Raw genomic sequence first — 15,527 nt, forward strand, 5'->3', positions numbered from 1 at the left:
GGTGTGGATCCAACCATGGCGTTTGTTTACATATTGACGCCAGTGAGCTACGGTGTGTAGTGCAACATGTTTGGCTATTCCTCATCCTGCAGGGATGATACTTGTGAGAAAGATACTTTATTTGTCGCCATGGAGGCGAGGATTAGTGATTTAGAAGTAGCTAAAACACTGCAGACTGCGGATGGATGTTAGCCGCTAGCGAGCTAGCCATGTCTTAAAACACCTCTTTCTGAGGGAATTTCAGTGTTATAACTTCAACTTTATCGTTAGTTTTTTTAAGTCAAAATGTGCCCGTTCTCCCTTTTCTGTCAACACACTGTGTCTGTTTGTAAGTACTCTGTTATTGTGCACTGCCGAACATGCTCCTCTGCTCGTAAACCAGCAATGGCACGACGTGACAACGACGATGAAACCTTTCAGCTTTAAATAACTCAAAAGTATAATAATTTATTACTCATTTTTAACACTTTTTTGAGAATTTCAGTGGTATTTTTTTACAGTCATTGCTCAAAAAAATAGTAATTAGTAGATAATTACTATTTTTAGTAATTATTTAGTAAAAACAACATAGTAAAAACAATGTTGGTATGAATTACTGTCCTATTTAAGGCTGTAATAACTTCTAACTTGGCATAAACTATTCCACTTTGAGAATGTTTTTTGAGGGAAATGTTGCCTAGTTTGTGTTTTTGAGATTAAAAAACAGGGTTTTGTTGAACAAAAATGAAAGTGTATACTTGCATTATTATTACGTCTTATCATAACATCAATGGTTAATTTGGTCTCATAAAAATCATATAGTATCGTTTCTCTGCAATAATTGCTAAGTCAATATGTTGTCAAGCTAAATTTGTTATCGACCCAGCCTTGAAGAAAATATTTGTACACTGGGTAAGGTTGTATGGTATACTGGTATTGGTATAGTACCGCGATACTAATTAATCGTATTCGGTACTATACCTCCTCTAAAAAGTATTGGTCCCGCACCCCTCCTTCGCGCTCAGGAAATACGTCCTTGGACAAATGAGGACTTTGTATATGACCAATGCATGATCCTGTAACTACTTGGTATCGGATTGATACCTAAATTTGTGGTACCATCCAAAGTATCAAACTAGGGCTTTTGTTAATATCTCGATATTTTTAGGCCATATCACAATACACGATATATATCTCCATATTTTGCCTTAGCCTTGAATGAACACTTGATGCATATAATCACATCAGTATGATGATTCTATGTGTCTACATTAAAACATTATTGTTCATACCGCACTAATATATGCTCATTTTAAACTTTCATGCATTAATATATGCTCATTTTAAACTTTCATGTAGAGAGGGAAATCACAACTAAGTCAATTGACCAAAACTGTATTTATTAAACATGTCAAAGTTATTTGATGACGAACCCCAAGATGCAGAGATGGAGGCAGGCATTGAATGAAAAACATGATCTGATATGAAATATTAGAAGAAGAACAAAGGGTATAAACAAAAAACACGCACATGGGCGGAATAACAAACTAAGGGAGCTAGCACTGGGAGCTAGAAAAACAAAAAGGAGCTTTAGCATGGAAGCTAGTGGATAGCAAACAAAAAAACTGGAAATAGCTTATGGCTAACAGGAACAGCTTACCGCTACGACGACCAGGACAAAATGTAGTAGCTGTAATAATGCCAGACACGACAGGCAAAGACAGAAGAACGACATGTGGCAACGACAATAAAATGATCCAGCACTGACTGGAGGAACAGAGCAGGTAAAATAGGAGCGGGCTGATTGACCACAGGTGTGGCCAGGTGCCAATCAGCCGCAGATTAGGTGACAACATCACACAGGGAGACAAACAGGAAGCTGAACCATAATAAGAGCACTTGACAGGAACTAAAGATAGGAGATACTAAACACAGAGAAAACAGACAAAAGCAGAGGAAAAAACTAAAACATAGACAAACTGTCAGGGGAAAGCCTGACAAAACCATTATTAAGCAATGGCACAAACATTCATGTCATTTCCAAAATAGAAAGTGCAAGATTGTCAGAGACCTTTTAAAACAAGCTATTAGTGCACTTTTGTGCATGATGTCACACAAGATATTTCAATAACTGTCAAATAAAAAATAGCTGCATAATAGGAAATCAAATAGTGTATGTCCTCCGCTATGTGTTAGGTTACTGCGGACGTTATCTCCTTCTGTTGTTAACAATTTTTTTCATACGGTGTTGATGTGGAAATGGAAGACCTCAAGCTCAATTGTGTCAGTGCTTGTTGGGTGTGGCACTGGCTGGAGATGTTGACATGCGGAGTTTCAAGCACTCTTTATTCTCTAGGGGGTGACTTTTGAAATGATGCAACAAATTAGTAGTGCTGCTACTTTTTGTACCAAGGCATACTTGACATATTACGGTTGTCTGTTCAACATCTTCCCAAACCAAACCACCGCCAGACGATGGACCATGTGCTGTTTTTCTTGGGAATTTGTGACCAGATTCGCACCTTCTTTCTCTCGTATTACCACTCGCACCGCTCCGCTAGCACCACAGCTAACATTACCCATGCCGCTACCCCTCTGCTCGGCGAGGGTGTATTACATTGCACGCACGACAGTATGTGACATATGTAACAAGGTGCGCTTGTTTTATCTCTCAGTGAGAAGGAGTGAGAAAAGCCTGAAGTGTAATGCCCGCAGCTAAAAGCAACTGTGTGACAACGCAAACTTAAATACTCACGATATATTGCACAGAGACAAACCCACGATATATCGGGAATATTCGATATATATCGCCCAGCCCTATATCAAAGCACAGAAGAATAAGTGATTATTACATTTTAACAGAAGTGTAGATGGAACATGTGAAAAGAGAAAGTTCACAGATATTAACAGTAAATGAACAAGTAGATTAATAATCAATTTTCTACCACTTGTCCTTAATAATTATGCAAAAATAATAGAATGGACAATGACACAATATGTTACTGCATACATCAGCAGACTAATTAGGAGCCTTTGTTTGTTTACCTACCACTAAAAGACAAGTTGTCTTGTATGTCCACTATTTTATTTAAGTACAAACTTGCAATAAAAAACATGTTTATTGTACCCAACCATTTTTTGTTAAAATGAAGCCAATAATGCAATTTTTTTGTGGTCCCCTCTATTCAGAAAAGTATCAAAGTATCGAAATACATTTTGGTACCGGGACAACACTAGAGTGACTGCTGCTTCAGGCGTCAATTAGGTGTCCAACCCTACTTTGATTGATAGTCTTCAGATTTTTGTGCCCATCAAATGTCCATAGAAGACAAAACCCCTCCTCCCGTCCAAAGGCAAAACCCAGTTACTCAATTTTGGTCAAAACTGAGCTGATAATAATTTTGGAGTTCCTAGGTGATATGCTTTACATTAGTGTATGCGATTTTGTAATTTGTTCCGTAAGTAAGCTGTCATTGCAACTACCACATAACCGCGTGGATACAACAGAAAAACCTAGTATCTCAAGGGACCAATCGGAGCTTCTTTGTCCGTCGCTTTATTGTCTTTAATGAGACATTTGCACGAATGGGGGCCGACGGTCAACCTGATTATGTGATATTATGGCACGAGGGGATATTTGGAAGATTGGCCCAAGACGTTGCAAGCACTTTCATTAAATGTATTGTTCTTGATTCCTCCCCTTGCATACTCTTTTGGGCAGATAACTGTGGAGGTCAAAATAAAAACTGGACGCTGTACACAGCTCTTGCCCAATGTGCAAACGCAGAATGGGGCCCACCCGAGATGGTGATAAAATATCTGGAGAAAGGGCACACATTCATGAGAGCAGATTCAATCCATGGCTCAATCGACAAGTAGATGAAAGCTCAAGAAAACATCTATACGTTTGATGAATTTGTAGATCTTTGTAAGACAGCATCAAGATAGATTGGTTTTTGTTTGTTTTCTCAAAATCAGCTAGAAGTGAGTTACTAGGTTTTGCCTTCGGACGGGAGACTCGTAGTCCAAGGTGCCTGGCAAGTATCCCGTGGTTGGGTTTGATTATTATGTTCTCCGGTTGTCATGATCCTCCCCTGATTTGCGTCTCTTTCTCAGGCGAATCTCGCTGGCGAGCCCCCGGCAGCTTTTCAAAGCGTCCAACATGACGCAGCGCTGGCAGAGGAGAGAGATCTCCAACTTTGAGTACCTCATGTTCCTCAACACCATTTCAGGTAAGGCCTCTTCCCCACCCCGGTCGGTTTTCAACGCCGTCAATCAACTTCATTGCTTCCGATGTGTTTTTCTCCCGTTTCCGGAAAGACTTTATCGGAATGGAAAGTGTTACGTTTAAACCAATTATCTTTATGCACGTCTTAAGTGGAAGAGTCCCGCGACTGCAGGTTGCGCCGCCACCATCAATAAGCGTGACACCGCAGAACGAGCTCTCCGCCACGGCCTCGTTTCTTCGCCACTCCGCCTCGTCCTTAAGTGGTGGCCGCCGCCGCCGCCGCCGCAGCACACTTCACCGTTGCTGTTTGAAGCGCACAAGTCGGCGCCTGCACACTCGGCGGGATAATTAGGCTTCCTGCGAGTGTACACGAGTGCGTCTGTGCACTTGTGAAGACTCGCCAGTCGACTCTCTGATCTGAAGTGAAGCTAACAGGGGAAGGCGAGCGAGGGCCGCGCGCTCGTCTGAGAGGTGTCATCCTCCGTCTCGCTGAGCGCTCATGCATATTTATATTTAGCCGCCGCGCGCTCTCGCCCGATGCATTATTGTCAGCTAATTAGATGGAAGGCAGACGGAGGAAAAACATGCAGAAAATTCATTAAAAATCCCCGGTAATGACCCGGGCTGACAGGGATGTCAGAACGCAGGCAGACAGCCGGGTGTGGATTGCTGAGGAGAGGTGAGAAGGGGAAGTGGTCTTCTAATTAACCACTATTCCACCATTATTAACATCCTACACCCGACTGCAGCTACGCCACCGCCACGACTCCCTCGCCCGCGCCGATGCAGCTTCGTCCTCATCACGACCTAAACGCCGAGGATGATGCTTCCAGTCTCTAAAATGTCACCTTTCTAAAATAATCCAAATGACCTCCCCGCCCAGAACACTTCATTAACATAATTTAATGACCTTATACCATAAATGCAAAGGTTATTTTAGCATTTGTCTTTGTGATGGACTTTACTGTACACCATGAGTAGCCAGAGGAAAAAAAAAAAAAGGATTATTGCCATCACAATGATGTCCTTGTTGATTGGCATCACTCGCCATGATGCGAGTACTTTGAATGGACACTGTGGCAGAAGACGAAAAGTGAACAAAAACCACTAAAACGCAAAAACATGCTGTCGTATACCTTAAAGGGGAACATTATCACAATTTCAAAAGGGTTAAAAACAATAAAAATCAGTTCCCAGGGGCTTGTTGTATTTTTTGAAGTTTTTTTCAAAATTTTACCGGTCCCGGAATATCCCTAAATAAAGCTTTAAAGTGCCTTATTTTCGCTATCTTCGAAACCACTATCCATTTCCCTGTGTTGTCATACAGGGCTGCCAATACAAACAAACAATGGCGGTTACCACAGCAAGATATAGCGACATTAGCTCGGATTCAGACTCGGATTTCAGCGGTTTAAGCGATTCAACAGATTACGCATGTATTGAAACAGATGGTCGGAGTATGGAGGCAGACAGCTAAAATGAAATTGAAGAAGAAACTGAAACTATTGAGCGAATAGCTATTGATGCTATTCGGCCATAGCGTGGGTGTACCTAATGAAGTGGCCCATAGCATGGCTGCTTTATTAGCATCGCCGGTAAAATGTGCAGACCAAACGATTAGGACTTTCGGATCTTGTGACACTGGCGCAACTTAAATCCATCGATTGGTAAGTGTTTGTTTCGCATTAAATGTGGGTATCTAGTTTCAAATGTACATACAGCTAGCGTAAATAGCATGTTAGCATCGATTAGCATAGCATGTTAGCATCGATTAGCTGGCAGTCATGCCGTGACCAAATATGTCTGATTAGCACATAAGTCAACAACATCAACAAAACTCACCTTTGTGATTTCGTTGACTTAATCGTTGCAAATGCATCTGCAGGTTATCCATAGATCTCTGTGTCATGTCTGTCTTAGCATCGCCGGTCAAATGTGAAGACACTTTGGTACATTCAATGGGGGTCTGGCGGCAGATTTCTTGCCAGTGGTGCAACTTGAATCCCTCCCTGTTAGTGTTCTTACACCCTCCGACAACACACCGACGAGGCATGATGTCTCCAACGTTCCAAAAAATAGTCGAAAAAACAGAAAATAACAGAGCTGAGACCCGGTGTTTGTAATGTGAAAATGAATATAGCGGGTGTGTTACCTCGGTGACGTCACGTTCTGACGTCATCGCTAAAAGACCGATAAACAGAAAGGCGTTTAATTTGCCAAAATTAACCCATTTTAGAGTTCGGAAATCGGTTAAAAAAATACATGGTCTTTTTTCTGCAACATCAAGGTATATATTGACGCTTGCATAGGTTTGGTGATAATGTTCCCCTTTAACTTAGCAGTTCAAATCCCACCCGAGTCATACCAAAGACTATAAAAATGGGACCCATTACCCCCCTGCTTGGCACTTTGCATTAAGGGTTGGAATTGGGGGTTAAATCACCATAAATGATTCCCAGGCGCGGCACCGCTGCTGCCCACTGCTCCCCTCACCTCCCAGGGGGTGATCAAAGGTGATGGGTCAAATGCAGAGAATAATTTCACCACATCTAGTATGTGTGTGACAATCATTGGTACTTTTTAACTTTAATTGGTTCTGTGACATAGCTCTTAACTCAAAACATTTGTATTTTAGATCAACATCTCTCATTGAAACAGCACCTAATAACACGTAAAAAGACAGTGCGTGTAGACATAAAAGGGAGAACGTACGCATTTTGGCTGAACCACTGACGACAAAAGTGAAGTTATAACACTGAAACACCCTCAGGGAGAGGTGCTTTAAGACATGGCTGGCTAGCTACAGTCTGCAGTGTTGGATCTACACCTGGCATCCACTGTAATGATACCAAGTACAATAGCGTATTTAGTCGATACTACTATGCTTACGTATAATTTTTGGCATCTCAACATCTTCTTTCATTTTTTTTTAAATGTATTTTATGCTTATAAACTCAGGAAATATGTCCCTGAACACGTGAGGACTTTGAATATAACCAATGTAGGATCCTGTTACTACTTGGTATCGAAATGATACCCAAATTTGTGGTATCATCCAAAACTAATGTAAAGTATCAACCAATGAATGAATGAATGGATGAATTAAATAATTTTATTTCGGTCATATAATCAATCAAATCAATCAACCATTTTGTGTGATCAGTTTTACAGTACATGTTATATGTATACAATTATGTATATTTACACATGAAAGAAAAGAAAAAGAATGACCAAAAAGGTATAGGCTGAAGCCAAAGCCTATACCTTCACTGAAGATTAGATTGCCTGGAACATCAACTTTAAAAAAAGTAAAAAAAAATCAATGCTGAAAGTAATTGTTACTATATTTTATAATTTTTAATTATTTCACCTTTCAATGTTTTCTTAAACCTTACTAAAGAAGTGCATGTCTTCAGCTCATCACTGAGCTTGTTCCACCATTTAACTCCTAAAACTGTAATTCATTTGTATTTTATATTTGTTCTCGCTTTACCTATTTCAAAAATCGATATCCCCCGTAAATTATAGTTTTCTCCTCTTAAATGAAATAGCCTGAGAATACAAGCTGGAAGGCTGTTGTTCTTTACTCGAAACATAATTTCCATTGTTTTTAAAAACACAATGTCTGAAAATGTTAATACATTTGAACTTATAAATAATGGATTGGTATGTTCATAGTAGCACGCTTTGTGTATTATTCTAATGACCATTTTTTGAAGTTTTATTATTGGGTCTATGTTTGTTTTATAAACATTTCCCCAAATTTCAACACAATACGTTAAATATGAAAAATAAAAGAACAATACAACATATGCAGGCATTTCTTATTCGGCATGTGTCTTACTCTATAAAGAATAGCAATAGATTTGGATATTTTTCCCTTTATGTATTCAATATGCGGTTTCCAACACAGTTTAGGATCAATTATTATTCCCAAAAATTTAGTTTCATATACTCTATCAATTTCCACTTGATTTAATTTTAATTTTGCTTCACAAAAACAACAGAAGAATAAGTGATTATTACATTTTAACAGAAGTGTAGATAGAACATGTTCAAAGAGAAAGTAAGCAGATATTAACAGTAAATGAACAAGTAGCTTAATAACTCATTTTCTACCAACTGTCCTTAAAAATTTTGACAAAATAATAGAATAATAAATAACACAATATGTCAGCAGCTAAATTGGGAGACTTTGTTTGTTTACTTACTACTAAAAAAAAAGTTGTCTTGTATGTTCACTATTTTATTTAAGGACTAAGTTGCAATAAGAAACATATTTTCAATGTACCCTAAGATTTATTGTTAAAATAAAGCCATTATTGCAATATTTTGTGGTCCTATTATTTTAAAAAGTATCGAAAAGTACCAAAAGTATTGAAATAATTTTGGTACCGGTACCAAAATATTGGTATCAGGACAACACTAATTCATACGCTGTAAAGGTTTTTTTTTAAAAAGCATGCAACACTGTAAAAAAATACACACACACAAAAAAAATATGTTTAACAGCGAGGCCATGTAAATGTTTTTTTGATTGATTGATACTTTTATTAGTAGATTGCACAGTACAGTGCATATTCTGTACAATTGACCACTAAATGGTAACACTCGAATACGTTTTTCAACTTGTTTAAGTCGGGGTCCACGTTAATCAATTCATGGTAAAAAGGTAACCATGTTATAGTGAGAGAACACTGTACGCACGTCTTTGGGAGAACAGCTTTCTGAAATTCTGACAAACGCCTGTAAATTCAAGTCTTTCTAGGAGAGTGTTGGACCGGCAAGCGTATAAAAATGTGCCCACTTCCACTGCCCCTATGCTTTGTGGACAAGGAAGCATCAACACTGAACAAATCCTAAATGATAATGTGCATTGTTTGTAGTTGCGGTCATTGTGAGAGGCGATTAAAAAAAATCCAAAAAAATGTCCGCAGCATCCCAGCTCACTCTTGACCCCGCAGCTGTTTTGCGTCTACACGAAAAACAAAAGCCACCGGCTTAATTCTTGCTCCTGCGTCTTCCCACGGATTTCTCCCGACACGTTTTGCCATCTGAAAGCCATACCCCTGCGCCTGCCGGAGCGCTCACATCTGGTCAGCGCGGGGATCAAACTACCAGACGCTTGACCCTCTGCCGACTGATACGGCGCAACTCTGCAGGCGGCGGCGCGAGGCACACACTAAAACGTTCTCATGTAGCAGACTGGCGTTCGCCGCCACGCTCCCCAAGAGACCGGGAGTGCGTCTCGTTAAGGGCGCAGAGATTTGTGGGCTTGTCGGAATGCAGCAGGCTGATCCCTCCGAAGCGGCGGAGGCCTGCAGTGTAGCCTCCTTCCCCCCTCCCCTAGGCAGCCTTTCATCACTCACACGTTTCTGCCATGTCTCTCCGTCTGTCCAGGCAGGACTTACAACGACCTCAGCCAGTATCCCATCTTTCCCTGGGTCCTGGCCAGCTATGATTCAGAGGAGCTGGACCTCACCCTGCCGGCCAACTTCAGAGATCTCTCCAAGGTACCGCAGACTTTAGGCCATGTGTTGCTCCAATGAGACATGTAATTGGTCCAGAACTCATGCTCAGGACTTGGTTCCCCTTCAGGTGCCTAACTACCGCGGACACTTGGAAGTCGCACATTATTTTTGTCAGGATTTCAAATGAGCTTCAGACATCAGAAATAGTTGGACGGTCCGATGGAAATGAATCGGATGAGTCAGTTTCTATCATCACAAAAGTATTTACTTGTTGTGCTGCTAAGTTTTAATGGAGACATATTATGTGGTTTTATCACAAATGAGGTGTGTGTGACATGTTTCGATCGAAGTGCTCCAAGGGTCAAGACTTAGACCTTCTTTTAAACAGTCCTGTTTAGTCGGTTTTGGGCGGTCAAGGCCTGGATCCCCAAAATAACTTGTTAGTAATAGTAGTGAAGTGAATTATATTTATATAGCGCTTTTTTCTAGTGACTTAAAGCGCTTTACATAGTGAAACACAATATCTAAGTTACATTTAAACCAGTATGGGTGTCACTGGGAGCAGGTGGGTAAAGTGTCTTGCCCAAGGACACAACAGCAGTGACTAGGATGGCAGAACCTGGAACCCTCGAGTTGCTGGCACGACTGCTCTACCAACCGAGCTATACCGCCCCAATTGTAAGAACGAAGAATGTCGTGTGTAGCGAGGAGGTGATGCAGTGATTCGTGAATACCTGTGCATCCAACACTGAAGCTCTTTAGTGAATATTATCATTCATCCAAGTCATTGTAAAATCGGGGCATTGAATCGGTCGCAACTGGACTCTTCAGGTTTGTTTTGCAGGCTTTATTGGTTCATGCCCATAGGACAACTCTAGTCTGAGAGGATGATGCAGTATCCAAAAGGGTAACACTTTAGTATGAGGAACATACTTTAATTAACAAAGACTTAATTAGATGGATGGATGGATGGATGGATGGATGGATGCATGGATGGATGGATGGATGGATGCATGGATGGATGGATGGATGGATGGATGGATGGATAGATAGATAGATAGATAGATAGATAGATAGATAGATAGATAGATAGATAGATAGATAGATAGATAGATAGATAGATAGATAGATAGATAGATAGATAGATAGATAGTCCTTTATTGATTCCTTCAGGAGAGTTCCTTCAGGAAAATTAAAATTCCAGCAGCAGTGTACAGAGTTGAGATCAATTTAAAAAGTAATACGTAAATAAAAGGGGTATAAATGGAAACAAAAAATATATATATTACAACAAGAATAAAAATAAAAAGCAACAATGGGAATAAACATATAACGGTATACAATAAAACAATTAAGAGTTATTTGGGTTCTAGGGGAACATATTGTAAGTAACAAAGACTTAAATTTGAGTTATTTGGTTAGGGTTAGGGTTGGGGTTAGGGCTAGACGGGTTAGGGTTAGAGGGTTACGGTTTTTGTATAATTAAGCCATGCAGAATAAGGCATTAATACATACTTAATAATGACTAATTAAGGGCCTAAATGTTACTAATGTGCATGTTAATAAGCAACTAATTAATGGTGAATATGTTCCCCATACTAAAGTGTTACCCAAAGTATGTATCCTATACAGGAGGGAACATGTCCATACGAGGCTGGGTTTGCTCTACTGTGGCGCGAAGCAACAGTGAGACTTTTGTTAGCACGTGCAAACCTGATCAGATGATACCCTTGGCGGGAGCAGTTTGATGGCCGCCAGAGGACTATTCCAATCTTGTAACATTGCAAACCTTTTCATGTATGCAATATCAATGAGGTGGCGACTTGTCCAGGGTGTACCCCGCCTTCCGCCCGATTGTAGCTGAGATAGGCGCCAGCACCCCCCGCGACCCCGAAAGGGAATAAGCGGTAGAAAATGGATGGATGGATGGAATATCAAAGGGGTGTATGGCAATTGAATGATACACTTATGGGTGTCTTCTGATGGCTACTGCACTGTATGTGGACTATAATAAAAACTGCTGCACTTTATAAACTTCTGCACTTTAAATGAAGCTGCTAAAATGCTGTAACTTGACCGCCCACTGATTTATAACTCACATAGCTTCTATGTATTGTACTTGTATTTTAAATTGTTCATCATTATTTCTCTTTGAGATTGTTGTTTATTTTCAATCCTGTGTCATTTTATTGTGGATGCTAGATACACCAATAAAGGACTACAGATGGAAATTAGCATGGTGCTAAATCTGGTGCAGCTATCTTCTTAATGTAACTAACTGCACATTGTCCTTCAAATAAACAAAATACAATTACAATACAATAGCAAACGTAAAAGTGATCTTCTGAATGAGTGCATAGTGGATTGTGTCGGTCAAGGAAGCAGAATAAGGTGTGCAATCTATTCTGCGTCTCTGTCTTCATGATTCTGTAAACTATATGCTAATCATCATAACGTGCACAAGGTGAATATGCAAATATAATTATTTAGCATGCGCAATGTGATTCATCAGCACTCATAACCGTTTTGCGAGCACTATCTAGCATTTGAGAAGGACTTGCAAACTGACACAGACGGCAGCAGGATGAGTAATCGCGCTTCAAAAAGAGGCGAGAATCCTCTATCCTGCGTGTGTATGTCATCATTTTGGACAATGAGATATAAAAAATTTAGACATATGGTCTATTCAGCAACATCATTTTATAATTTTATATGACTTAAGAGTCTGATTAAAACAAATTCAATTGATGTATTTTTGTGTCCTTTAGTATATAAACATTTTGGACAATAAGATACAAAAAATGTTAGACATATCGTCTATTCAGCAACATCATTTTATAATTTCATATGACTTAAGGGGCCGATCAAAACAAATTCAATTGATGCGTTTTTGTGTCCTTTAGTATTTTTTTAAGGGTGTTCTTTTTTTCCAATGGACAATATATTATTGAAAATATTTTCTTGTTTGCCCGATAGGGTGAAGCAGTACAAAATTGATGTATGGATGAAAATTTATTTCAAGTATGCATTTTTTGCGTTTTAATTTCAGTAAGTATAACAGGTCAAATTTGAAAAAAAAATGTTGTTGTTGTTGTTGGTGCATCGCAGGACTGCTTCTTAAATGGCCATAAAACGTGGTAAATGTCTCCTGCTTCTTTGAAAACATAGCAAAACGCCAGGGGTCAAAGCATGACTGCATGAATGTGCAGTAAATGAGTATCTCCGTGGTGATACCATGTGTAGTACACGCAAAATCCTCATCTAAATAAGTTGGTATGCACCACTATAATTGTACACACATTCTTAGTAGATCACACACAATTTTACACACTATTTTGTAGATTGCACAAGCTGTTTAGCGGGTGGTATTTGGATCTTGGTAAATCAGACCCTTAGAGTACAACGACCTCTTTTAAACAGTCCTGTTTAGAGCCGTCGGGTTTGGGCGGTCAAGGCTTGGAGCCCCAACATAAGGTGGTAATAACTGTAAGAAAAATACAATTATTTTGCTTTATTTTTGTGTGTAGCTAGGAGGTGATGTAGTGATTTGTGACAACCTGCAGCTCTGCTTGTCTTAAGTGAATATCATCATTCATCCAGGTTATTGTAATTGTGTCATCGAATCGGCCGAAACTGGACTTTCCAGATTCGTTACGCAGGTTTCATCATCTCATGAAGCCTAGTCTGAGAGGTCCGTGCAGGATCTAAAGTATGTATCCTCTACAAGAGGGGACATGCCCATACAAGGAGGGTTTTGCTCTACTGTGGTGCAAAGCAACATTTGTTTATATAAAAAAAAAGCGAGACTTCTGCCAGCACAGTCGTTAGCATGGAATCACACTTGTTCGTATTCTATTCACTTGTATCCATAATCAAGTGGCCACCTGAAACCGTGGTTTTGGTTTAGACCGACAGACAACGGCGGTCTTTCCTCAAAATGTGGGCGCGTTGTCTGACAAAGGCAGGTAACATCAAAGTTACCTGCTTGTGTAGTTCCACACGTGATGGTTGGACAGGCAACAAAGGAACACAAATATATGTGTGCAAGCAATTACAACATATCAGCAAATTTAGCTGGTAAAACGTTAACCCAGGGGTCAGCAACCCGCCGTTCTATAGCCACATGTGGCTCTTGAGCGTCGCCCTGGTGGCTCCATGGTTCTTTTTTCAAAAAGTTAGGGAAATGGAAAAAAAAATTGGGTGAAAAATAAATGTTTTGTTGTAATATGGTTTTTGTAGGAGGACAAACATGACACAAACCTTCCTAATTGTTAGAAAGCCCACTGTTTAATATGTTTGTGTATATGCTTCACTGATGAGGGTATTTGGCGAACGCCGTTTTGTCCTACTAATTTTAGTGGCCCTTGAACTCACCGCTGTGTGGACTGTGACTCAACAGTTTGTTTACATGTAAAACTTTCTCCAGCGCTGCCACAGAAAGACATGTTTTATTCCACTCCTTCTTTGATATATTGGACAAACGTGAGTTTTGTTGATATTGTTGACTTGTTAAAGTGCTAATCAGGCATATTTGGTCAGTCCATGTCTGCAAGCTAATCAATGCTAACATGGTATTTAGGCTAGCTGTATGTACATATTGCATCATTATGCCTCGTTTGTAGGTATATTTCAGCTCATTTAATTTCCTTTACTTTGGTCCTCTGTGTATTTAGTTTATTTTTCCATGACTCATGACACATTATCTGTTTGTTTTATTGGCTGCATTTCTCATAGTTGTTTGTGTGCCATTTTGTTCCAGACCACAGCAAACGTCAGCCAGCTCGCAAAGATTGTAATAAATCCATTAGAAGAAGACAGCCTGCCATTTCCTTAAAACTTGGACACACACATCTATACCTTTGGCAATTCTAAGACAGTAAATTCCAGGAGTTATCTCACCCTCTGAGACATTTTACAAATGTTTTCCAATGTGTTAAAAATGTGTAGAATAAATATTAGATTTCAACATTTCTGTCAACAAAGATTTGCGTCAGCCTGCGACACATAGTCATTTTGATATTAGGCTAATATAGACAATTAGCCAATTACATCATGTGTTGCCATCATCATGACACTTATATAAGTCTTTGAATTTTTTGTGGCTCCAAATAGATTACTTTTTTGTATTTTTGGTCCAAAATGGGTCGTTCAACATTTTGGGCTGCCGACCCCTGGGTTAATTAAACAATAAGCAATGCAAGTGACGATTGGTAATAGTAAAACTATGAATTGTGACACAAAGTCATGTTAATTATATCATTGTCATGATTTTTTTTTAAGTGATACAAGAAAAACAGCCCAAGAAAATAACATAAGTTGCTTGACAACAGAGGTCGATCATCTAAATCAGGGGTGTCAAACTCCTTTTCATTGTGGGCCAATTATGGCTGCCCTCAGAGGGCTTTTTGTAAAAATATAAATTGAAAATAGCCCTGGTATATAATTTGCAACTGTTTTATTTATTTATTTATTTATTTTATACTAATACAGTAGATTGATAGATAACTTGCTTGGAAATCGTAAGTCAAGGTGACATGCAGATATTGACTTATTTATTTTTGATGACCAAATAAAATGCTTAGAACATTGATTGACTGATTGGAATGAAACTTTTATTAGTAGATTCAATCAATCATCAATCAATGTTTACTTATATAGCCCTAAATCACTAGTGTCTCAAAGGGCTGCACAAACCACTACGACATCCTCGGTAGGCCCACATAAGGGCAAGGAAAACTCACTCCCAGTGGGACATTGGTGACAATAATGACCCAGTGGGACGTCGGTGACAATGATGACTATGAGAACCTTAGAGAGGAGGAAAGCAATGGATGTCGAGCGGATCTAAC

At 39.5% G+C, this 15,527-nt stretch overlaps 1 protein-coding gene across 1 annotated transcript in view; it reads left to right on the forward strand.

Annotated features, from left to right (window-relative positions):
* Positions 1 to 15,527, forward strand: part of LOC133536842 (neurobeachin-like) — a 652,776-nt gene that overhangs the window by 531,004 nt on the left and 106,245 nt on the right. Inside the window, exons 43-44 of the mRNA XM_061877477.1 lie at positions 4,096 to 4,211; positions 9,608 to 9,720. Coding sequence (XP_061733461.1) covers positions 4,096 to 4,211; positions 9,608 to 9,720 — 229 coding nt within the window. The remainder of the gene's footprint in view (positions 1 to 4,095; positions 4,212 to 9,607; positions 9,721 to 15,527) is intronic.

Source organism: Nerophis ophidion, linkage group LG18, assembly GCF_033978795.1.
Source record: "Nerophis ophidion isolate RoL-2023_Sa linkage group LG18, RoL_Noph_v1.0, whole genome shotgun sequence".
Taxonomy (NCBI): Eukaryota; Metazoa; Chordata; class Actinopteri; order Syngnathiformes; family Syngnathidae; genus Nerophis; species Nerophis ophidion.